The following is a 26,187-nucleotide window of genomic DNA, read 5'->3' as shown; positions in this document are numbered from 1 at the left end:
ACTTGATCCGGCTGCAGCCTTTGGGAGCACTTTTAAATGCCCCACTAAATATCTCGTATAGCATCGCTTACGCGTTAGCTAGGCGAGACCTAAAAACAAAAAAGAATGTCTTCAAGTATTTTCTGAAACAACTCACATGCTAACATTTTTCAATTTACAATAAGATTACTTTGTTCCAATGCCCTAGCCCCGTTAGTCTAATAAAAGATTATACAGTATATTGTTTATTAACCCCAGCGGCTGTCACTTGAGAGCACACACAAAAATATCTGTAGCGCTTAGGAAGGCTGTAGGACGGTAGTCGGTAGATGCATTTGTTTGGGTACAGCATACATATAAAACCGTAGCACTAAGACAAGCACATGATAGATAAATTTGGGCCTGACGGCTCGCATTCGTTTGATGTTTGAAAAGGGTTTTTGCAAAGAAACTTTTTGCAGTACACCCAATATGGCGGATAAAAACACCACTTTAGCATTTTCACGTCTAACGCTTTAAATACGCGTGCTCCACCTCCTTGCGGAGCACGTGATCAGTGACTTCAGGCACGGGAAGCGTCATGTCCTTCAGAGTCAGCAAAGCATGTCACGTGATTAACGGTCGCGCGCCAGCTGTAGCGGAGGCGCGAGCCACAGAGGTGGGCGTGGCGTCCTGTGGGGAAAGCGCTATCTAGTACACGCGCGGTTCGTGGCCGAACTTAAGTGTGCGCGTGCGCTGTGGGACCGTTGAACCGAAGCGACACTGGAAACAGCGGCATTGGGGCGGCTGAGGGAGACATGCCGCGGAGAAAGGTGAGGTGCAAGGAGGGCGGAGCTGTGGGTTTTAGGTGAGCACTTCCGGTAAGGTGTAATTTTTCCATTACTGAGCGCTGAAAGAGGTTGACTCTGTCATTAAGACCAAAGACTGCCTCCCCTTTCCAAGCTCACTCCGCATTGAAAATAACGCAGACAAAACAAGGCCGCGATCGTAGGAACCGCCTGTTCATTTTGCCCATTGGTCCTGGTCCCTATCTATGACAGGTGATTGGTCTTAGACACAGTCCATCTCGAATCTTCTCGCGTGGCCTCTCGCGCTCAGCAATTCCTCGCTCTAGTTACCTGGGATTGGCTGGAAAGGTGTAGGGAGGTTTAACGAGATTGGCTATAGGATGATTACGTTGAAGGCTCTCCGCCCCTTCTGCCCGTCTCCTTTCTGATAGGGTGTTGGCGATTTTTAGGGGGGGAGGCGTGAACTTTAACATTTTGTGAGTGGGTCCCGAGCATCACCGTCCTTATTAAATTCTCAGTTCGTGCGAAGAAAGTATTGGTCGTAGATGCATAGAGAACTAGCGGAGCACAGTTTTCCTCACTGTTCCTGAGTTTGTTTGGCACACTGTCTGAAAAAAAATCAGATTTATGTATTTATTTAGTTATGCATTTTTAAATAGCGCGGACATTACCCAAAGGTGTCCTAGCGCTTCACAATAGAACCAAGTACGTTACATGAGGAGAATGTTACAAATGTACATGTTACAGAAGCAAACGAGATACAAGAAGTGGTATAATACAGCAATAGATGGCAATCATTCAAAAACACATTCGCTCTAGGATGACACGTGTACGGGTAGAATACACATTTACAATAGTGAAAGAACTTTTTTGAGGTACTTGCAAAGGGGTGTATTAGTTCTGGAAGTGTCTTTGGAAGAGATTTAAGGTCAGATTTGAAGGCCCAGGTAGAGGTGGTACGGAGCAGTGGAGGAAGCGAGTTCCAGATTCCCTTTACTGACTTTGAACAGCAGCCAGTAACCAATCATTACACAAAAACTAGATCACCCAGGAGCATCCATATAAATGTTGTCATTCTTCTTACTGTTGTTTTTGCTCCGATCCTGTAAGGGAAAACAGAAGTACAATCCATGCTACGCTCAGCAGACCGTGAGCAATATGTACAATAATAAGGAATAACATCTATGCTGCATTAACAATTGTTTTAGAATTTTTTTAAATGTTGAATCTGACGACCAATTATCTGCTTTCATAATATCTTCCAATAATGGTCCCTATAGCGAGGCTTTGGATGCCATAGCCCTTCTTGAGGAATAAGCGCCTAATATGTTGACCTCGATGCCAGCTTTAGACATAAGCCATTTAACCCATCTAGATAGTGGCTGGGGATACTGGTTTAAATGGTTTCTGTAAATAAATAAATAGAACCAAACAATATGATCTGAATCTCTTGAACAGTCCCGAGTTTTTTTTAAAAACATCAGACCAGATACACATAGATTAACATTTTCATTAAATGCTGAATAAGAAATACATTTCATAAAAGTGTTTGTCCTCTGGTAAGGAGGAACAAAACTTTCAGGAGTATATACCTCTGTTGTACTCAAAGGATGGCCCGGGGGCCGCATGAGGCCTGGTCCTCCCGACTTCATGTGTTATCCCCAGCTGAATGACTGCATTGGTCATGTTAGATTGCTGGCTGGCTTACCTGTTGCACCGGACGCCTGGGCTGTTCTCTCCCCTCCTTCCCGCCCTGGTCCGACGCGGTGACTAGCACCGTTGCGCGGAGGGCGAGGAAGGTCGAGACTGCTACTTCCGGTGAGCGGGGGGACCGGTTAGCGGTCTAGTGCTCCTGAGGCACTCGCTTTGGGGCATAAAAGGCGGATGCACTTTCGGCAGCGCAGCGGGCGCGACGAAGGCGCGCCGAAGTCGCGCTTAAGTCAAGCCCGAATGCGCCCGTCCGCGGCCAGTCACGGCCCAGGGCCCTGCCCTCTGCCCCTCCTATAGGACACTTACGCTGGAGTAGAGCGGAACTGTTGTCGCTTCGCAATGGGTGTGCTAGCGACTTGTGTCTGTACGGTATGAGTGCGGAGAAGAACTCTGGCTGCCCGCACTGCCAGTTCAGGTTTGACCTGTCTAATAAGACTAATAGGGAGCACTAAAAGTTGACCTGTGGCTTTTTGAATGTCCGGTCGCTACGCAAGCACAGACTAGATATCTATGATCTCCTCAAGGAAAAACAATGGGATTTAGTCTTTCTCACGGAGACATGGCTGGACTGTGACTCCTCCCCAGAGGCCCTGGAAGCCATCCCGGAGGGCTATACCCTTGTGAGGCAAGACAGACCTAAGGGCAGGGGTGGAGAAATAGCCATTGTTGCTAGGCTGGGCCTACGCTGCCTTTTGGAACAAACGGCGGTCACAGATAGTGAGGCGGGTGCTTTCTCTATTCAGGTGAATGGAGGGTACACGGTAAAGGGCCTCTTGATATACAGGCCTCCCGGCCCATCATCCAGATTTATAGATAGCCTGGTTGAAAGTGTTACTGAGGCAGCCTTACGCACGGATAAGTTTCTGGTGTTGGGTGACCTTAACCTGCACTTGGACGATCCTGTTGATAAGGTGGCAGTGGACCTATGCAAAGAGCTGAGTGCGCTCCAGCTCGAACTGGTAGGTGAACTCCCTACCCATCAACTGGGCCATTTGTTGGACCCTATTTTTGCCAGCTGGGGACAGGTGGAGGCCCTGACCCCCGTACCTATCCCCTTGTCGGATCACCATCTGGTGCCCTTTTCGATCTCCATCTTGGGGGATGGAGCATCGGAAAAGGTAGCATTGCACCGCCCTAAACGGAGATGGGCTAACTTCTCCCTTGCAAAGTTTAATGAGGCTCTCATGGGGAATGGACCAGGGGGTGAGGATGTGGAAAAAGTTAACAAGAACCTGGACCAGCGCATTTTAGATGCCCTGGACCAAGTAGCCCCACTCGCCCAGATCACAACAGAGGGACGAGCACTGAAAACGGCACCTTGGTTCACTGATGAAGTGCGCATGGCCAAGTGTGCGTGTAAACGTGCTGAAAGGCGATGGAGAGTAGATTTCGCCACCCAAGCCAGAATGGATTGTCTTAAGTAGGCGCAGCTACCATAGACCAATTAGAAAGGCAAAAAAGGTGTACTACGACACCAGGATAAGGGAAGCTGAAAACCCCTCGAAGGAATTGTTTTTAATATACAAATCCCTTTCGGTGGGGAAGTCTGTAGCAGTCCCAGAGGAATTCTGCACGGTGGACAATTGCAACCGAGTTGCGGAGTTTTTTGCCAACAAGGTAGCAACCATCTATTCGGCCTTCCCCAGCCAGGCTGTCATAGACCCCGAGACTGTAGAGGCTCGCGAGGCAAGTGGAGAACAATGGGTGCTAACGACACTGGTAACCCCGCCTGCGGAAAAACTCATTCAGATTTGTGGGTCAATTAAATCAGGCTCCCCTCGAGATCCTACCACACCCAGACGCCTGATGGGCAGCCTGCATGTCTTAGAGCCATATATCCGTCAGCTCTTGGATATCTCGTTTGAGACTTGCATGGTCCCGGATGCCTGGAAACGAGCAGTAGTTCTTCCTCTCCAAAAACCCCCAATATCAGCTACGATAGGTTAGAGAATCTTCGCCCCATTTCCCTCTTGCCATACATGGCAAAGATTTGCTGAAAAAATTGTAAACCTTCAGCTGATGAGCTTTGTAGAGGAAGCTTCTCTACTCCATGATTCTCAATTTGGCTTCCGCCCACGGCACTCGACGGAGTCCGCATTGCTTATGGCAGTAGAGTCCATACGACAGGGAGTGGATGAGGGCCAAACCATGGCCCTGATCCTCCTGGACCTGAGCGCAGCATTTGACACTGTAGCTCATTCCACCTTGCTACAGTGTCTGAATAATAGAGGAGTGTCAGGAGCTGCGCTTAGATGGATCCGGTCCTTCCTGTCAGGCAGATGTTTCCAAGTCCGCCAGGGAGAGTGCTATTCCAGGGAGATTGGGCTGGGCCAGGGCGTGCCGCAGGGCTCGTCCCTGAGTCCGACCCTGTTTAATCTCTGTCTCCACGCTGGCGGCCATTGTTGAAAGCTATGGATTGCGCCTTGTGTCCTATGCCGACGACACGCAGCTGGTAATATCCCTTTCACGTGCACCCGGTCTAGTGGCGGATACATTCAGAGCCTGCATGCAAGAACTGGCAGCCTGGATGTCCGCCAACTGCCTAAAACTCAATGGCAGTAAGACCGAGGTGCTCGTGGTGGGGGGAAGCCCATCTGCGTGGTCGTCGGCTTGGTGGCCATCCTGCCTAGGAGAGGTTCCTGCTCCCCGCCAAGAGGTATGGAACCTGGAGGTATGGCTGGATGCTGATCTCGCCTTTGGCTCCCAGGTCGGCCGAGTGGTGGGGACATGCTTCGGTGTTCTAAAAACGCTGAGGAAGGTCCTGGATCTCCTGCCTATTACAGCCCGCCGGACGCTGGTGCACGCATTAGTTACCTCGCGCCTGGATTACAGCAATCTGCTGTACCTGGGGGCCACGGTAAAGGTTACCAACCGCCTCCAGGTGCTGCAGAATGCTGCTGCTCGCCTTATTTTGAGGCTTCCTAGAAGATCTTCCTCCAGGGCAGCGCTCCAGGCTTTGCACTGGCTGCCGGTTAGGAGCAGGGTGGAATTTAAGGCTCTTGCCACATGTCACCGCATTCTGAGAGGCAAAGCCCCTGCCCCGTTACAGAGTCTGGTTACCTGGTATGAGCCTGCAAGGAGGCTGCGCTCCTCCTGCACGGGACTTCTGAAGATCCCCAGAATCAAGATAGCACGTATGGGGGGCAGATCATTTAGATATCTGGCCGCTAAACGGTGGAATGACCTGCCGCCAGAATTACGTTTGGAGCTTTCAGAATCCCTGTTCAGGCAGAAACTTAAGACTCATCTCTTCAGACGTTAAGTAACTGTGATGGCTGTTTAGACTGTTCTCCTACTCACCATAGCGCGGGGACACGCCTATGGGCGGAAACCAGGCGCTTTACAAAATTCCCATAATAATAATAATTGGGCTGCTGTTTACTTCAGAAAGCAATAGCATTCAAAAATACGTTAAATACAAGGGAACATGTTTATTTACAGACTAACTGAAGGAAAAGAAACAAATAAGGTGTCCTCCAAAACTTATTTTTAGGAACACATTAATTTTTCAATACTTCTTGCAACAAATGTGTAAACATATGATAATGTCTCTACAAACTTAAAGTGCATTTCATTAAAATGCAGAAGCTTTACATGTTAGTACATCAGGATAAATAAGCAAATTCTGAAGTATTTTATTTAAAACTGACCCTTTAGAAAAATGAGTATAGAAATATTCATGCTTCTTCACACCCTGACAACAATGCCAATAGTGAACTATTAGTGAAGTCAGTTGACACATGTAACCCTCTGTATGGTCAGGGTTGTTATACATGGACATGATTAAAGTTTATTAAACACAAGAGGTCTGTACAGCATATATTCTAAAATCATGTATTTCAAGGAGCTCTTATATATCATAATGAAGAAAAAGGAAGTAAAGTGTAGTTAGGCATTTGTCTAGGATCAAACCGCACGTGGGGAAGCTGGGATTGATCATAGATTTCCTAGTTTCACATTGTGCAATTCTAAATAATTTAAATTCAGTAATCACGTTACTTCGTTTTTACGCTTGTATCCCCATAGCTAGCGATAGCAAGCAGAAAGGCTACCCCAAGGCGTGGTAGAGGGAAACCAATTCAGTTACAGAATAACACAGTAGTGTCAAATCTATGGCTCTTCTAGAGACCAAGTCCTTAATTTAGAAAGCAGTATGAAAAGAAACCCTTAAAATACCTCCGTGGCTCTCTGACCACACCATGTATGTGAATGGTTCCCCATACGCACACCGTATCCTGCCCCACTCCCACCGTGCATCCATTAATGCGTCTCTCGGGAACACCACAGACCGTAGTTTTTGAGCCCCTTGCTAAATGTTTGCGAGTACCCATACTCCACCTGCTTAATCTTTTTGGGGGACGTCTGAAACTCTTCTTCTTGATATGAAACAATAGTATAGTCATGTAAGCTGACATTTGTTTCCTTGATAAATTCGAGTTATCTGGCCATCTTTCTATGAAAGTCAACACAATATTGACTTCTGAAAACACTATATTTTGGTTTTGGAGGATTGATTAATTTAACTCTTCTCCTTAGTGTGCAGACTAGAGATTGTTCTTCACCTGGTTTACCCTCTATAAGTATGTATCCGGCTAATATAGCTGATTGGAAATTATTTATTGAGCCTTAAGGCAGTTTTTTCCAGCCAGCTGGGCTAAAAAGTTAAATGTTAATTTTAATTCTGCCTCCACTGGATCCACTTGCCTTTCATTGCACCAACCTATCCATTGTCTCCATGAATCAGAATATCTTTTATGGGTAAAGACTACCCAAGACTGTTTAATGATTAATTCATCTTGGTTTGAAATTCCAGGTATTGGCCATCTTTGCCTGAAATTCTCTGTGCTGTGAGAACTTAGTGATTTGGGTCTACCAGCATTCCTGAAGGAAAAAAAACCCAAACCGTAGAGTTGTTTGCAAATCACACAACATTTCCAAGAGTGTAGGAATCCGCAGGTGTGCTCTCTGTATTGGAGTCAAAGCCGCCAGGTCCGCCTTTTGCCTCCTACCCGAGTCCTATGCCGAGTTGCCATTCGGGTAATTGTTGCTAACAGAGCAAAGGTATAATTGAGGTTCCCAAGATCTTCAATTTTTGGGATTTGTTCTTAGTAGAAGTAGTCTGGTTGGATTGATCAGTCTCGAAGCCTGTGTCTGTATTTGGGTCAACATCTACAAGCAAAGATTCTTCATTGGGGTGAATGCACTGTACCCTCAGTCCGGAAGGTAATCTTTGCATAGTTTTGCTTGTGCTTCAGTGTGGGGCAATCTGCCTGATTTGGCTTTCACCTTCTGTAATTTATTCAGAGCCTCTCCTTGTGTATGGGAGGTAAAGGCATGGCCGCCCCTTGTCTCAGAGAGGACATTTGAGGTGGCTTTGTGAATGGTTTTAGCACCTCTGCTAGCACTCTTTTCACTGATTGCTGAAAAGAAGTGTACAGCACTTCAATTAAGCAATCCTAGATAGTATCTAGATTCCCCCATCTTAATCATAGTATTCTTATTGGGCTGCCTCAAAAGACTGTGTCTAACGTTGTACACCAGTTGTGTTTGGTAGAGATATGGCCCAGGGGGAGGAAGTGAGTGGGGACAGCTCTTAATGATAGTGTTCAACACTTGTATTAAATTTACTTATCCCTCCGGCTGAGGCCTGTGATCTGGATTATAATAGCTCCAGCCGACTCAAGGGGAGTGAAGGGAGCTGAATAGGTCTTAAAAACTGAGCATGTCAGCTACCACAGTGCTCCTTATCTGCCTCCCGCAGTTCGTGCAAAGACTGCCTTCAGTCTGAGTATTTTGCTCCTTTATTGCAGCATGGAGCAGGTGTGCACTCCACCTCGCTCTTCCCTATACAAAACAGAACGGGATGCCGAGCATCTGACCATAGCACTCGCAGTAATGGTGGTAGAAAGGAGACTGTGCCCGTCAAGTCTGTAATCATTGTTCCAGTACTTGCCATGCCTACCAGTAACACCTGTTTAATAATAGCCCAATCAGTTAATACAACTTTGAAAATCTTCGACATTCAACAATAATATTACTAATGAATTGTATTAACCAGTTCTATGAAATATATATTTATAAACAATATTCATATACATCTAGCAAAACATTTATCTATATAATCCAAAACCGAGCCACACTTACCCTGACAGTGCTTCAGCAAATATCTAAATATGGTTCACAACCCAGCCATTTTTTTAATGCAACGAAAATTAGTAATAGTTTAGGAGCCTCCGAAGCTTAATTTGCCAGTACTTCTTGACCATTTCAATTGTGTAAGATTTTGCAGTAGAAGGATCAAACCAAAGATCCTTCAAACCCATTTCCTTAAAGATGGCCTTTGTATAGGTGAACTATGCTTTGAAATGTATACCTTGAAGCGCTACAATCTCTCACATGGTTTTACTTTAAACTTAGCCATGCAGGTCTCCGCCTATAGAGAATTGGTTGTAGTGCAGTTTCATTGACCAATAAATTGGCTACCTTGGCCTAATTTAAGCAATAATCTTGGAAAAGTACTTTCCTTTCTTTCAAGGATTTAACATTCAGGTGACCCAAACGCCCCTCTACTTGAGTAATTGCCACAATGGTCCTCATTTTACAGACATGCAGGATTTTGGTGAATGTTTGATTCATTCATTCATTCATTCATTCATTAATCCTTTATTCGGTATTTAGAAAATACCATAAAAGTACAGATTATACAGTTAAAATACGATAAAATACAATTCATGAAAAGATACATTGGAGACAGTTAACCAGCAATTCATTCAGCACAACCCTCTTGAGTCTTAAGCGACCTTTTTAAAATTCATAATACATAGCAGTGTAAGGGGATCGTTAGCCCTTTGCAAGAATAAAAGGGCAACCTTGGCATGTCTAAACTTCGCCTGTTTTAAAATCCTTACAAAAAAACTATGCCTAGGTAAAGCATATAATGGACATGATAATACAAGATGGTGGGTATCCTGCGGAGACCTATTGTCGCAGCCGCATGGAGCCTTCTGCTCAACAGTTGAAGTAAAACCTGGTGGATCAGCCAGTAAATGATGGAAAAGGTTGAGCCTAAAACGAGTGAATAAAAACCTTACCTGCGCATTGTGCATGAGAGCGAGTTAAGGTTCCATTCCTTCCCCTGTCTTTACCATTCTGTGAGCGCATACTGTGGTCTTACTAGCTTCCAAGGCTGCTCTCCGTGATACTGCCGTATTCAAGAAAATTCTTTTGATCATCTGTATGTCTTGAGGGATAATTGCCGTAGGGTTTATAAAAAGATCATTGCACCCAATTCCCTCGAGGGCCGTCTTCACGTATTTCAGCCGCGGAATAAAAACTCATTCCTTTGTCCCTATCTAAGCAGTCTCTGATGATTTGTCGGCTCAGGCCTGCCTCCGTGTTGGTCCAAATTTTCAACCAGGCCATCAGGGGTTTGACCTTAATCAAGTCCTCTATTTATACCCTCCCTAGTTCCTCATGAATAATATAGGCGGGTATACTTTGTGGGGTTTTGAGTACCTTTCTCAGATATTTATTCTCCTCTATCTGTACCTGATGGTTGCATACAAAACCCCCAACTTCAGATCCATATACCACTTTGGAGCAACAGATTGAACTAAACAAGTTCATAACCTGTTCTGGGGACCACCGACCCAGCCTACGTCCATAGTTCATTATGGCCCCAGTTGAGGCCACCAGTTTGGAACACCGCTCTTCAATTAAAAGTTTGAAATTTAAAAACCCATCAAATAGCATACCAAGGTAGGAGAAGGTCTGTACCTGCTCCATTTTGTGAGTGTCTATGTTATAAGTGAACTTCTTGCAGGGTTTGGATCCGGCCAGCATAACCTAGGACTTCGTTAGGTTAGCCGATAAATCTAGAGTGTCCATAAAACGGTCAAACCCATCTATCAGACATTGGAGACCCTTGGGGGTTCGGGCTAAAAGGTCCACATCATCTGCGTACAGCAGCACTAAGACCGGGCGGGAGCCTACTCTGGGAGAATCTACTTTCAATAAGCCTAACGCCTGGTCTAAGTTATTAATGTACAGGGAAAACAGGAACGGGGCCAGGATACATCCCTGTCTTACCCCACTAGTGCAAGGGAAGGGTGCCGTAGTGCCCCCTTCCGAATTGTAACGCACTTTAGCGGAGGTATTCCAGTGTAGTGCTCTCAGGATATTTACCAGACCCTGCTCAGCCCCCAGTCTAATCATCAAAGCTCACAGCTTCTCTCTGTTCACATGGGCAAAAGCTGGAGTGAGGTCCATAAACCCTAGGTATACTGCCTCATTACTAGCTATAGTGTATTTGGCCACCAATAGATAAAGGTTCAGGCAGTGGTCCGTCATTGATCTCCCTGCCCTGAACCCATACTGGGTGTCCGTAATGATTTGATGTTCCTCGGCCCAGTCCATGAGGCACGTTAAGACCACTCAACCCAGGACTTTAGCCGTCACATCAATCAATCAATGTTATGGGACGGAAGCACTGGGGGTTGTCCCTGTTCTAAAAATGGCCACTATAATTGCCATTGACCGTGAACGTGGAAGTCCGGTTGCAACGGCCGCATTTATCACCCTTGTCAAAATAGGGGCCCACAGTTCGACTTTGCTTGGGTAAAGGTCTGGTGGGATGCCGTCTGGCCCTGCTGCTTTATTTCCTGTGAGTCCCTGAATGCCCACTACCGTTTCCTCCAGCGTAAATTCAGTCGAGGCAACCCACGGGCAGCCCTTCCCATCATCCTGGTTCTTCTTGACTGTATGATTATACAAACTTTTAAAATGGTCGAACCATTGTTCAGGAAGAATGGTTGTGCCAACTTCTGGGGCACTTGCGTCCTGGAAACATGGATTATTTATTATTTTCCAGAACGCACTAAAGTCCCTTCTGTCTGCTGCCTCCCTTAAGTCCTCCCACGCTTGTGATTGGAGGGAAAATTTCCTCCATTTAATTGCCTTTTTACATGCGGTCCTGCACTGTGCAATTTGTAACTTATCCCATGGAATGGTTTTCAGTCTCATTTTTAAATCTTTCTGTGCCCGAGAGCAATCTCTGTCAAACCATCTAGGGGTAATGTTATCTTTCCCATGCGAGGTGGTCTTTAGTAGCCCATCTATCGTGTGCGCTACTGCCTCAAATGCATTGACCACGGCGGGTCCCTCCACGCATAGGTCAAGGCACACCCCAATTGCTTAATTACCTTTCTCCGTTAGGGATTTATAAAAGACGTCCCCATCCACTTTTGCCCATCTAAGTCGCCTCCCCTGGTCCGTTACCCTCTCAGTGCTGGCTACCACTACACCTCTCCTTGCGCGTCTGGGGGACCAATCTTTTATCTCCAAGACTAAAGGGTTGTGATAACTAAATATGCTCCATTCTATCTCAAACCCTCTTATCCAATCTTATCAGCTGGAGACCACTACTTAGTCTATAAAGGAGCTACATCCTCTACCCTTAAATGTTGGGTTAACCTCTCATCCGCTATCTGAGGCCACCAGATCAATTGTATGCACTAAAGCGTGACTTTTCAAAACCTTATCTAGTTCCCTCCCCTCACTGGAATGCTCGAAGTGCGGGCCTTTCACCACCGTGCAACGGGACCAATCATCATTAACAGGTCTTAGGTTAGGGCACAAGTGGCAGTTAAAGTCACCTACTAAAACCACACTCTGGGCCACAACTCCCTTCCGCAAGGCAATCTCTGCAGATAGTCTGTTATCTAATTCGCCTAGTGTAGGTCCCTTCCCCCTCCCTGCTGGTGCATTATACAAATTAATCAGAATTAGGTTTAGACCATTTGTGTGGAACCCAAGGGCCTGCATATTATTTGTGGTCCAATTTAGGTTGGTCCACATTCCTTCCAACTGTAGGTCCACATATATGCATAGCCCTCCCATGGTTCTTCCCGAGGCAGATTTCTGTGCGGGCACTGAAAAACACCTATACCCCGCTAAATGTAAAGGACGGCAGTCCACCACCCAGTTTTCCTGCAAACAAATTACCTGAAACCTGGTGATGTACTGCCTCCATTCCTGGTTGTCAAATTTAGCTGACAAACCAGCTTTGTTCCACGATATCAATTTGGGCCCCTCCTGTATTTGTCTATCATTGGGATACGGTGTGACTAAATTATGACTGTTTGTCCTTTCGCCGTTTAGATCCTCTTTAGACCCAGACCGATTTTATATAGATCGTCTGGGCACTGAGGATGCCGAAAGGTATGGTCCGGACCCGGTGGGTCCTCACTCCCTGGTAGCCTAACCAACCGGCCAACAGGATTTCCTATGACAGGGGGAGTTACAGTGGGTCCGACAAGAGTCCTATCCCGGGGGTCCTCTTCGTGGACAGAAAACGTATTAGTTACAGGGCAATAAGATGGAGTTATAGACTGGGGAGTATCAGGGGATCTATCCTTGTCCTGTAGGCAATACTTAAGGGGGACTCTGGCCCTCTACGGTCAGTCCAGCTCTTCTAAGGACGTGAGAGGGTCAAATCTATTCCTCAGAAACGCACCCTGGTTTAATTCCCCAGGGTTACCTCGCATTTTAAGACAGCAGCAGTAGCATTTCTCAATGCATTGGTGGCTTTTTTTTGTTTCATCCAGTATAATCTAGCATCAAAGTGAATTCCTAGATTGTCATAGTGGCCTGTCCTTTTAATTTGCTGGCCATAGTTGTCTAGTGTCTTCGAAAGGTGTTCCCAAAATCATAAATTTAGTTTTGGTAAAAATTTTTGATGAAATGTTTTGTATGATAGTTTACTCCTTATCCAATTATGCATTGACTTTTCTGTAAGAGTTAATAATACAGCAGTATCAGTAAACCGTAAAAGCAGTAGTTTTTCATTACAGATCTTAAGGGTGTCGGGTTTTAGATTGTGAAGATAGGCAACCCACATCATTCAAAAAAGTTTGCACGGTTCAGATGTAGAAACGGTCATTGTAGCAGCTGATGCATCTTGCTCGCTCTGTGCTTTGCTTTTCTGAACCACACTGAGTTGCTCTCCAACCACCAAACTCCGCTGCCTGTTGCCTTGTTTGCAGCGGCTGATTGCTCGTTCAGGACTGGGGCCATGGAGGACTGGAAGGGTCCTATGAGGTTGAGCCCCCGTCAATTGTGAGGACATGTTAACTGAAAATGAGCTGATCAATCCAAGCAGGCAGAGCTGCTGTGGGCTTTGGGAACTACGCCGGTAATTAGCAGCAAACAGCATTATGATCGATAACAGATAATAAGTATCAAATTAGATGTGCAAGCAGTACTCTGCCATGATCAAAGACTGTCTGTATTTGTGTATCTGTGCTTTGTGCATGTATCCAGAGCCTGTGCTGGAAATGGGTCGAAAACCGATGCTTACGACATGTCGTTATTTTTTAGGAAACCAAGTATTCGTCACCTCAATATCCCTCTTCTAAAGCATAGTAGGATAGTGGCTTTTCCACTGGGGTATTTTTATAGACCAAGTTCTCCTGCAATCAGAGGTCCTCTGTAACACAAGATTGGGGATTTCTCTATCTTATGCTGTGCCACTTTCTGATAGGTATGCCCCACTGGCACAGCATGAGATCATATGCTGACAAACAAGCAGGATACTGTTAGGATGCACAGTCCCTTGTGAGTCCATCCCTACTATTCAAATTCCTGCGACAGATGAGCTATAGTCGCCCATATCCACCTACATATCTTTCGAGACCGATACTGCTGTGTCTCGCTTGATATAGGCACCCGCTAAGGTTTCTACTACGACTGTTGTCAAAAGAACAATTGATGAATAGAATGCAGAACAATTTCCAACACTCACCCCAGTCGGAGATCTGGGCCTAAATCCATAGTTTTCTTGCTCGCCACACAATTCCAGTTTGGACCCAGGCATATGCAAATAAGTCTTGAACCTGCTACCCATGGGAACAGTCAAGTCCGAACTGCTAGGCCAGGTCTTCTCTTGACCAGAGACAATCATCCTAGAACCTCTCTTGCCATCAGTTTACAAATTTGCCTCTTGGAATATAGTGGAGTTGAATGCCAATTTGAAAAATCCTGATTGACTGGGTCTTCTAACAGGTTTTGATTTAATCTTTTGCCAAGAAACCTGGGCCATACACTCCCCCCTGCCCACTACATATATATATGGCCATATCCCTTGTATTGCAACAAACTAGGGCATAGCCAATAGAGGGTTATTTACTCAGGTCTTAGGCTCCTCATAGGGAAGAATTATTTGTTCTTATTTGGATTCCCCACATTATCAACTTTTCTAGCTCGACTAGACTTAGAGTTCTTAATCGATCTTTATAATATCAATTTGTATTCTCAAGATGTCGACAATTTTTTGAGTTGACTTTTTTTCATTAGCTATAATGGTGTGGCACTAATTGTAGGGATGATGGACTTCAATATACAACATGGTCATCTATTAAGTAATGCATCCTATGGTTTCCTTGATCTTTGAGGGGATACATTGCAGCACGTTTGACATACTTCTTAGGGTGAAGCTAGTCACCATCAGTGGCAACTGTCATGAAATGAAATGAAATGAAATGAAATGATTACGCTCTTGTATAGCGCACGACTACCCGCAGGCATCTCGGCGCTTGCTTAGGGAACCCGTCCTGGTATTCCCCTGTGAGATAACCCCAACAGGGCATCCGCAAGGTGAAAGCCAGGCATCCCGCCGCGAGGGGCCGTCGTGGAGATTAAGCAAGCTATTGCCCAGAGTTGCAGAGTGTGAACTCGTGATTCAAGTAGGCACCGAAGCGAGAATTATCGAGTCCATGGACGTATGGACTCAAGACCCTGCCAAGTCGGGAATTGAACCCTGGTCCCGGGCTGACCTCTGCTTCAGGGTCTGCCTCCTCTAACCAGTGAGCCACACTTCTCTTCATCTGGCAGTTTTGTCTTTGAGATGTGTATATGTATATGTGTGTGTGTGTGTGTGTGTGTGTGTGTGTGTATATATATATTTCCCCTGACGCTAAGCCAACATTCACTGGCAGGGGCCTTTACAGTGCCTTCAATTTCATATTGCTTACTCCTGATATAACCAGGTGTTTCGCTGATTGCGCCGTAGTTTGTAATGTTTTTAACAATATCAACATACTGTATTTCCTATTGCACAGGTTTTTCCCCTGCGCAAACCAGACTCCATCCACTCCCTTTAGTGACAGCGAAAAAGAAGGGAATTCTGATGAAGTGGGAACATGTTGATAAGCCGGTCCTTTTAACCAACCTATTGGCTCAGAACAGAGTTGATGTTTTGTATTGTTTGGATAGGGATTTGGTGGCAGGGGAGATTGTTAGCTTCTATTATGTTTGATGCAGTACGATTAGGGTACTCCTGATCTTTGCCCTGCGACACCACAGGATAAAACAGTTAGATGGTTTGACTAGCATTGTTGTAAAGTACACTGCACTTAAACCCGTACCTAGGTATATGGAAGAGGTGTGTTTTAATTTTAATTTTTTATGATTGCTTATAAAAGGGCACTTGGCTATAGGAGGAAAAAGCCATCCGAGGTGATGCCTGTGAATCATAGTTAGCAGGCAGTGCCCACAAAAATAATGGTGCATTCTGCCAAGTTGGAAATTTTTCCTTTTTTGGGATTCTACTTTGTCGGGCTTGAACATCTTGACCCCTGACAAATTGGTGAGTCACTTCTACAAGTTTTAATCCTGCTCCTCTGTAATTAATGAATTTGCCACCTTGTGCATGAACACTGAGGGTAACTCGGCACTCACCGACTTTGAGTTTTCAGAGGTGGTGTGCACCATAAATGGATACCTTAAGGGAAGGTTTCTGGCTTAGATGGGGCCTAGGTTGATTTATTTAAGAATAATCTCTCTTTCTGGTTACAAGAGGGGCCCAGTGTGCCGAGGCCAGCAGCTCCGTGCAGTCCACCACAATCTTGATCCCATGCCATTATAGTGCTCATCTTCAAGAATGGCAGTAAAGGCAAGCCCATGTGCAATGGATCGATATCTCCTTTCAACGCTATAGAAAAAATTGCTGGTAGGATTCCCTTGAATCACCTTAAGGACTCAACCCAGGAAGATCACATCTTTGTATTTGGAAGCGCTTGGCACCATTGCACAATGGCTTAATCTTTACCTTCTAATTAACAGGGTTGTGGAATTCAATAAAATATCTACTTGTCCATGGGGCAGGTTACTTCATAAATATACATGTCTTGTAACAAAATCCACTTGTCTGTTTTGTGTCATGTAATCTTAGCAACAAATTATGGCAGCAATTTCATTATCTAAGGACTCTGATATAGCCTCTCTGATTATGCCAGGACTCATACCATAGTAGGGTTTGAATACTAGCAATTCCCTTAATGTTGACTCGTTTCCGCAGATCTAAATTTGGGGGCTGAAGGTAGCGGTAAGCAAGTGTTCCAGGGTTGGAATGCCCTTTTGAGTCTTTGCAAACCTATTAAGTTGCTTGTTTTAAGGGTTTTCACCAATTGTTCTCTAATCTTTTCCCATACTGAGAAAGGTTGAAAATGTACTTCTGACAGTGGCAGACATAAAACTTCTTCCAGTGTTGCAGGGATTCTGCTCAGACACAGAACTGTGCACTGACTCGGGACCTCCGCGAATTAGGGTGTGCCAAAAACTCACCTTAATACCCCAAATCCCTTACCAGACTAGCATCAGTGTCTCATTAGTTCTTCGTCCTATAGCAAAGTTACCAATGATTAGACAACCCAGAACATGCGACTTAGGATACCTCAGGTAAGGTAGGAAACATGAGCACTCTTTCGTTATACTCTCATATCCGTCCAGAACAGGGAGTAAAGGGAGACATGTGCAAGTTTAAAATATTTATTTAACGCCATGATCTCAGGTGCAGCATCTTCGCTAATGCAAGCAGACATATTATTAGAAATAAGATTGTCAGCATAGTTACTATTCCATAAAATACAAATGGAGAAAGCATGTTATAATGCTAAATGGAAACAGGTTAAATATATACCTATATTTCACCCTCACTTGCTAGTAGATTATTTTATAACTAAAGAAGGTCTCTTAGGCTTGCATAGGCGACCCCATACCTCAAAGATTAGCAGGAGTGAATCACATCAGGTTCTGCACAAGCTCTCAGCAGACGAAAGTTCTCCAAGTGTGTTCAATCATGCCTACACAGTGCATTGTTAAAGGCGCCAGTATCTGAGTTGGCCACAGCTGCATATATGTTGTGTTTAGAACGTGCTCTGATCAGTTCGAACAACAGCTACAGTGTTGAGATAACCTTGAAGGCCTCGGCACTCACTGTGCAGACTAAGCTTACGAAGCAAGTCTAGAAATGTAGAAAAACAAGTTAATCTCATGTGAAGCACAACACTCAGCTTAACTCTAAACAATAGCTAACATGTGTGCCGTGTGCAAAAGAAAGCAAAAGGTAAAATGGTGTTTAAACTTCTAATAAGCTCATGCTAACTTATTACTGTATGGTCACTGTGCAGACTAAGCTTACGAAGCAAGTCTAGCAATGTAGAAAAACAAGTTAATCTCATGTGAAGCACAACACTCAGCTTAACTCTAAACAATAGCTAACATGTGTGCCGTGTGCAAAAGAAAGCAAAAGGTAAAATGGTGTTTAAACTTCTAATAAGCTCATGCTAACTTATTACTGTATGGATGCAAGGCTCAGCCCCACAACACCAGGTAGTGGGAAAAAAGTGGTTGAAGGGAAAGTTAACACCCAGATATTCACATGAGCATAGCTACACATGCTCATTTGCTCAAGCTGAATTGCAGTTCACTTATATTTTCCAAGAGTACTATTTCTTGGCCTACTTCTGTTAATTCTTGTGAAACTCACAAAAGCTGTATATCTGCACTTAACGCTAGGACATATTTAATGGGTGCAGTTTTGAGACTTTCTTTAATAATTTGCCCGTAATTATGTCTGGCATTTACCATGATCTTTTGTGTTTATCAAAATATTTTCTCTCTTTCTTTCTTTCTTAGACCCAAAAACATTTTTGCTTTTCCCAATGTTTGCTATAATGGTGAGGGCCCGACAGCTCCCATAACAATAAGGTTTTACAAAAACCATGCCAGACAAGCCCGGTATTAACAAAAGCAAAAGGCTGACCACCAATTACAGACCTACTAGCTTTGCCGCTATTTATTTTTGTTTCCCATATACTTATTGAAACTGGATACACTGATTTTCCGTGAAGAATGTTTTTGGGAAATAGTTGTATACATCAACACATTTTACTAAACGATGCTGCAAAGAGAGAGTACCTACAATTTTACAGTAGTTTACCATTTTTTTTTCGTACTTGCATTTTTTGGTGAACAGTTTATTTGGAAAGCAAAAAATCATCATTCTTGCTGCCAAGCTTTTGCAAATATTTGCTTCTAATCAGAGCGCATTCTGGGAGCATTATGCCTACCCTCATATTGCTGAACTTTGAAAACGTGTGTACACATTTTTATACTGGAACCAGTGTCAGAAGTGCAGTCGGAACTTACAACATTTACTTAGTGCGCTCACCCTAATAATGAAGACTTTGCATTTATGAACCATAAATACAAGTTTGAACACAAATATTACCTTAACTGCAGACAATGCCCTTCCCTGATCCATGATGTGGTTCTGTAAACTGTTAGCCAAAGGGTTTGTGCTGTAGGGGTTTGAGCCTACTTGTCCCAAGGACAAAATGCTCATGAAAACTTGTTGTCCGTGACCCCAAACAATATGGGTGTCAGGCTACAGAAATTCCACATCCTGGTAATTAGCAAATGTACCAGAGTTAAACAGGATAATCTTTATTTGGCTTTCATGGATCTAAGGGAAGCCTTTGACTTGACCCTGTAAATAGTTACAAGTTGTGGACCATAATGATTAGTTTCAGGGTGGATGAGCCCATTGTTCATTTTCTTAGGCAACTACATATTGAGGTGATTGCTGTTGTGAGATATGGCCCCAACTGTGAAATCATTATGCCCTTCAAGCTTAAAAGAGGTGTGCGGCAGGGTTGCATGCTTGCCCATTTCTTATTCACGCTTTATATAAATGGGCTTGAGAAATATCTGTTCAGCACAAGCAAAGACTTGTCTCGAGCAGGCGCTCGCCCAATTTCAGTGTTACTCTGTGCTGATGAGCTGTGTTTCTGGGCAGGACTCACCAGTGGACTTCCGAGACTGTTATATTTGTTTTACTAGGTTAATAGCTGACTTGGATCTGACTATCCATGAATCTAAATTCCACATTATGGTCTATGGCCCTAACCATGAAATCTAGGGCCTATACTGTTAGTAACACAGAGCTTGGGTAAGTACCTACTTTGCCACATTTGAGAATTCTGTTCGATGAAGCATGCGGTTGGAAGCCGTAGGACGAGTCATGTTGGCTGAGTTTGTTAGGGGCATTTTGGCGCTTCTCATCGAGACTGGGGACAAAGCCTGTAAAAGAATAGGTGTCCATATCTAATTCAGATATACAGAAAATTGAAAATGCTTTTTTTTGAGGAGGCTGTTGACAGTACTGTTGAACTTCACTTATCTGTGCCACACTGAAGTAGGGATCGATTATGTCGCTGATTATATCAAGTTGCGTCCTCTGCCATCTAATGTTGTGGCTGTCATTCATGACCAAGCAGGAATCCAATGTGTTGGTGCAAGTTGCCTCCTGACGAGAGATCCAGCACTTATTATTTCACAAATCAACCACTGCATGCTTCAGGTTAAAGATCTTAAATTTTTTGATTGCCTTATCCAAACAAAGATCTTATGCCCCTCTGCTTCCCCATTGTCCCTCTGATTCTTGTTCACCTCAATCAATTTAGTCACGCTATGCTTTATCTTTAACTGCCGCCATCCACTTTCCTCTGTTTGGCAGTTGCTAAATATATTTAGCATGCAATCAAACTTTTAGAAGAACATTCTGAAGAAGTGGAGGGTTGCGCGCTCACTTTGGCTGCATCCTTATGATATATTTATTGTGTTGTTTTAGGACCATCTCGGTCTGTAATCCTGGTATATCAGCAGTGTTTTCTGTGATGATTTTTACATCTGTATTGTATAGTCCGCTGCAGACTTATGAATTGACGTTTGTAATGAATGTATATATTTTTTAATTGTATCTTTTATGGTTATTCTTTTAACCAAAAAAGAATATTTGATGAACTAAAAATCAAAGTTGTAATTAAACAACATTGATGCAACCTTGCTTATAATGGAAATGCTGAAGTACATTCACTATGTTACCTGTAACAGGATGTATGATAGAACCATGCATGCCATTGCCAAGCATGCCTTTACAATGCGTCCATTATAACGCATATGCCTTAACAGCACATTCGTGGTAACATTTTGCGTTGTAATCACAAAAATGTAAGTATTTTTTAGGTAAGTATAAAGTGTGTGTGTGTGTCTGGTCTTCCTCTCACGGATGTTGTTGGTCCTCCGGTGGAAGTTGAGGCGCCATCTCTCGGGGGATTACGTGCCAGGTCCCTGACACTCTCCCGGGCATAGTTCTGGGGGTGCCTCCTTTGAACATGCCGAATCATCGTGGAGTTTTCAAAACTATATTTTTTTGTGGGGTCACCCCATGAAAGAATAGTATGGCAAATCTTGCACTCCACCTTTGGAGCATTTACCTTTTTATGTCCTTGTGGAATGGTAAACAATTTCCAAATAAAGTGCTCCTTCACTTTTGGCTGAGGAGGGTCCTCTTGAAGAAACTCATCAGAGTCCTCACTGCTGCTTGGTGGTCTTGCAGCCATTCTTTCTGAAGAATTGAAGAGCAGAAGGGAATAGGTCTTGCTCTCTCCAAAGTGAAAGAGGTAGTGAAGGAAATGGGTGGGGTTTTCATTAGTTGTAAAAAAAAAACTGTTAACAACCAATGAAAAGTGTTATTTTAAGGTCACATGACTTGACGTGCTTACGCTACGCGCACGGAGCGCTTCCGGGGACGCTTACGCGGCACGTACGTAGGCGCTTCCGGGGGCGCTTACGCAGAGCCACTGAATGACGTTTTGTTAGATTTTACGAAATGCGTTTAAAGTTAAAATATGGTTATTTAAAATCAAAAATACTACTTTTATAAGTATGCCACTGAATGTCTTGCATTATTATTTACTTTAAATACATACTTTTCTATATCCGCATGGGGGAATAGCGCTCTCGCTCTGCTAACGGGTGCGCTTACCGGTGCGCGCACCCTGAGCGCTCCGAGGTAAAATGATAAAATAAAAACCACAGGAAAAATACATTAAAAAAGTAATTTTAGAGAAAAAAAAAAATCTAATAATTAATAGTTATAAAAACAGCTATTAAAAATACTTCATAATTCACTTTAAAAATCGTTGGTTACAAACTCGTTGTAGTAAGGAATTAGCTTTCAAAAAACCTTTGAAATTCACTGAAAAAACCATAGGTTTAACACTCGTTATAGTTAGGAATTAGCATTTAAAAAACTTTGAAATTCACTAAAAAACCATAGGTTTCACACCAGTTATAGTTAGCTGAACATTTTACTCCTACAAAACCATTGAAATTCCCACGTTATAGTTAGTTGGACTCACTATAACTCGTGCGCCCGCAATCCACTGCTGATGATGTCACATATTACATCCTTCATGACCTGGTCAGTGACATCACTGATGGCATCACTGATGACATCTCAAATGACATCATCCATGTGATAATACGATGCACCTGCTCACACTCTAATCTAACTTTTGATACACCCAGTGATAAATACAAACTACCATTCCTGAAATTGACACACCAATATCAGGAACTACATACGCACTCACTGATTCCTAGGTCTACATACACATCCACTCATTCACCCATACAATCACTCATACATACAGTCACTCATCAATACAACACTATCATATGCACTCATACACCTATACAGACACTCGCACACTGCCACTCATCCATGGAGTTACTCACACACCTAGTCAGTCATGCAAAGAATCAATCACACTCCCATTTTCTCATCTATACAGTTATACACACAAAACCTTACTTATTCAAACATAGACTAACATATACTTACTCTTTTACAATCACTGATACAAGTACACATTGATAGATACAGTCACTTATGCAATCACAGGCTCTCATGTATAGTCATTTATATATGCCAACTCTCACATGTACTGTATTTTACATATGTACTTACTTGGACATGTAGCACTGAGATATCCCTTCACTCACACACACACACACACACACACACACACACACACACACACACACACACACACCCATGCACACAGTCAACCGCCCATATAGTTGTTTTCGCATGCACTCTTGAACCCATACACCAAGTGAATCAACTGCTCACACATGTATGCACAGTCACACACCTCCTAGCCACCCACACACACACACACGCAGCCTCACATACAAATACTTGGGCAACCAATCAATAACTCATATAGCCACTCATATAGCTACTGATCAACACATGCAGCAGCTTACACAACAGACATAATGATGCACACATCATACAGTTTAGTCACTAACCCATGCATTCAGTAAGACACATTTAATCTCACTCATACAGTCAGTCACACACCTACTAAATCCTTCATTCAGACACTTATACATCCACTCATTCTTCAATATGTAAAACATATTTAAACTTTACAGAAACACAGTCACTGGATGATGTCATCAGTGATGTCACTGACCATGTCATGAATGATGAAATATGTGACATCATCAGCAGTGGATTGCGGGCGCGCGAGTTATAGTGAGTCCAACTAACTATAACGTGGGAATTTCAATGGTTTTGTTTGAGTAAAATGTTCAGATAACTATAACTGGTGTGAAACCTATGTTTTGTTTTTTTTTTTAGTGAATTTCAAAGGTTTTTTAAATGCTAATTCCTCACTATAACGAGTGTTAAACCTATGGTTTTTTCAGTGTGTGTATATATATATATATATATATATATATATATATATATATATATATATATATATATATATATATATATATTCAACCCAAGTTGCCCTGAAGCATTTGAGAGCGCACACAACAGCGCTCTGACCCTCCAGCCTTCACTTGCAGCCTGCCTTCTTGCTTCACCTTTGTTTGATGTGCCAACGCGTTTCAAGGTGTCACCACCTCTTCCTCGGGGCTGCTGACAAAACGACACCTGAGGCTTGTATGTAAATTCAGTTTTTTTATTTCTATACTTCCCCGCCTCCATTGGGCGTGTCTTGGGCGCAGGTTTTCTCAATGCCACCTGGGATTTGGAGTCCCACATACAAGCGTGATTTATTCACTGGTAGTCAGTTCAAATGTTCGTTTGTAAATTTAAGCAAGTCTTTTTTACCTTTAGTAGGTTGTGAAGTGTTCGGGCAGGCTCATTTGCATAAAGATTTGAATAAGCAACCTTACATCAGTCCGGACCTATTTATTACAAGATCTTATTTGTCATAGACATTGAAGATATCAGAATGTCAAAAAAAACATTTCACAGATGGGTGCTGATTCCGCATTTTCTATTATATGTATGTATATATGTGTGAGTGTGTGTGTGTGTGTGTGTGTGTGTGTGTGTGTGTGTGTGTGTGTATATATATGTATGTATATATGTGTGTGAGTGTATATATGTATCCTAGCGTGATTGTTATTTCCTCCTGAGGCGGAAGCCGGGAGGCTGTGTTGTGTTGTTTATTTTAATTTGTTGCCTGCCTTATTGCATTTTAAATCTCCAACACTGCCCTTACCTGACACTCGGCATTATTTTAATTATCGCTACTTTGACACCTCATACGCTGATAGCAGCGACACTACCTTCTATCTGGGCCACAGCTGATTTAAAAGCGTGGTACCCCTTGATCCTTCTTGTGCCCCTCAGAGACCCGAACTTGCACCAGCCGATTTAGGGCTGAGACAGCGGGTTCCCGGGCGGGGCGAAATCTGTAGCGGCCATCTTTGTGTGGGAAGCGTCTCCACGCACCCTGACGGACACTATAAAAGGAAGAGGCATGACTCCGCGCAGCGGACGCGCCTCGCGGGCGGGCCGGATCTGTGCCGGAGTCGTGCCCGAGTCCTGCCCGTCTGCGCCCATCCGCGACCAGACTGCGGCCGTGGCCACTCTCCATGCCGAGTCTGCTATATATTCCGCAAGGTATGATAGGAATACTTTACTCAATCTAAGGGCACACTATTGTGATTTCTTTAATAATATTCCTTCTACCCTTACTACTCGCTCTTTCCCGTGTATTCCCTGTAAAGCTGATCAGCCAGATAGCATTTCTGGGACTTTGTTCCCGCCTCAAACCCCCCTTTCAATGTCCTTTGACTTGTTATAAACATACTTCCATCAAGGCAGGTCTTATTAACTGTCGATCTCTGGTCAAACACTCGTTGGATATAGCTCAATCCCTTATGGACAATAATTGGGATATTCTCTTTTTAACAGAGACTTGGTTAGGGGATGAAACAAATCCCGCCTTGGCTCTGGCTATCCCTCCTGAGTATCATATTTCTTGTGCTAATAGACAAACTTTTACACGAGGTGGTGGAGTTGCCATCGTTTATAGATCTTCTTGGACTTTTGCTTCCTTCCCCTATACACAGATAGAAGCCATAGAAGCTCTTCCTTTCTCCATTCAAGTATCTGCTAATTTTACTTTTACTTTTACTGGGTTATTAGTCTTATCGCCCTCCCAAATCTAAAACTGCTCTCCTTCCAGATTTCCTGGACTATGTCCTCCAGGCTAGTCTTCGATACGCTAACTTCACCTTACTTGGTGATTTTTAATCTTCATGTGGAAGACACACTTGATCCAATAAGCACCAATTTTATGAATACACTGTCTGCTAGTGGATTAAATCCTTTGATTTCTTGGCCTACGCATAAAGTAGGTCATACCCTTGACCTTATATGTTCCAATCATGCCGGTCTTACGACAGATGTTCCTTATCCTGTGATCTGGTCTGATCATTATTTTGACCCTTTTTTGATTTTGTTACCCCGTCAAGTGAGACCTCAAGTTTTAGCTAAAACTGTGGGACGAAACTGGAGCAAGATTAGTCCAGAAAGCTTAAGAGTGCAATTGGCATCGCAGATCCCCAGCGAGGCTACTGATTTAGACTCTAGGCTGATTAATTTCAATGGCTGGATAACTTCGGCCATTGATTCAATTGCCCCCTATTAGGCCAATTAAAACATATCGTTCTGCCCCATCTTCGCCATGGTATTCAGACGAACTTCGAAAATGTAAGTCTGCTTGTAAATCTCTGGAGAGACATTGGAGACTTTCATACTCTATGGAAAGTAAACTGGAATATAAATCTGCCTTGAAAAATTACAGGAAAAGGATTTTAGAACATAAAAGAGCTTATTTAGAGGAGAAAATCATCAATGCCCATGGTTCTACCAAGGAAAATTTTAATACTGTCAGATCCTTTACAAATCCTTCTGCCCTCACACGTCAGTCACAGGTATCTCAATCACTTTGTAATCGTCTGTCAGACTTTTTTGAGGAGAAAATAGCCACTATCTATGATTCTTTCCCTTGCAAAAATCTTACCAATTTAATGGATAACCCCATAGCCATTTCACAATCCCGCCCTGCTCTCTCCCAGATGTTCTTAGAGTTCGATAAGATTTCCCTTGATTGATCACTTGCTGAACTCTCCAGTTGTAGACCTGGCTCGCCAATAGACCCCTTGCCGGCCAAACAATACAAAGCCCTTGCCCCTATACTCCATCTAG

At 43.6% G+C, this 26,187-nt stretch overlaps 1 protein-coding gene across 11 annotated transcripts in view; it reads left to right on the top strand.

Annotated features, from left to right (window-relative positions):
- The first annotated feature begins 524 nt into the window (after nt 1-524).
- The window catches only part of KAT7 (lysine acetyltransferase 7), a 761,891-nt gene continuing 736,228 nt past the window's right edge, over nt 525-26,187 (top strand). For 6 of the 11 annotated variants that reach the window (XM_078645256.1, XM_078645253.1, XM_078645252.1 and 3 more), the window contains exon 1: nt 634-791. Coding sequence is in view for 4 of the 11 variants with exons in the window: in XM_078645259.1 (XP_078501385.1) it covers nt 777-791 (15 nt within the window). In the remaining 7 variants the exon portion in view is untranslated. Of the gene's footprint in view, nt 792-26,187 lie in introns of all 11 variants that reach the window. The other 5 variants (XM_078645259.1, XM_078645254.1, XM_078645249.1 and 2 more) reach the window with 5 other exon arrangements.

The sequence above is a fragment of the Lissotriton helveticus genome, chromosome 5_1, assembly GCF_964261635.1.
Source record: "Lissotriton helveticus chromosome 5_1, aLisHel1.1, whole genome shotgun sequence".
In the NCBI taxonomy this organism is placed as follows: domain Eukaryota; kingdom Metazoa; phylum Chordata; class Amphibia; order Caudata; family Salamandridae; genus Lissotriton; species Lissotriton helveticus.
Note: the sequence above shows the minus strand (reverse complement) of the source record. Positions and strands in the feature narration are given on the sequence as shown.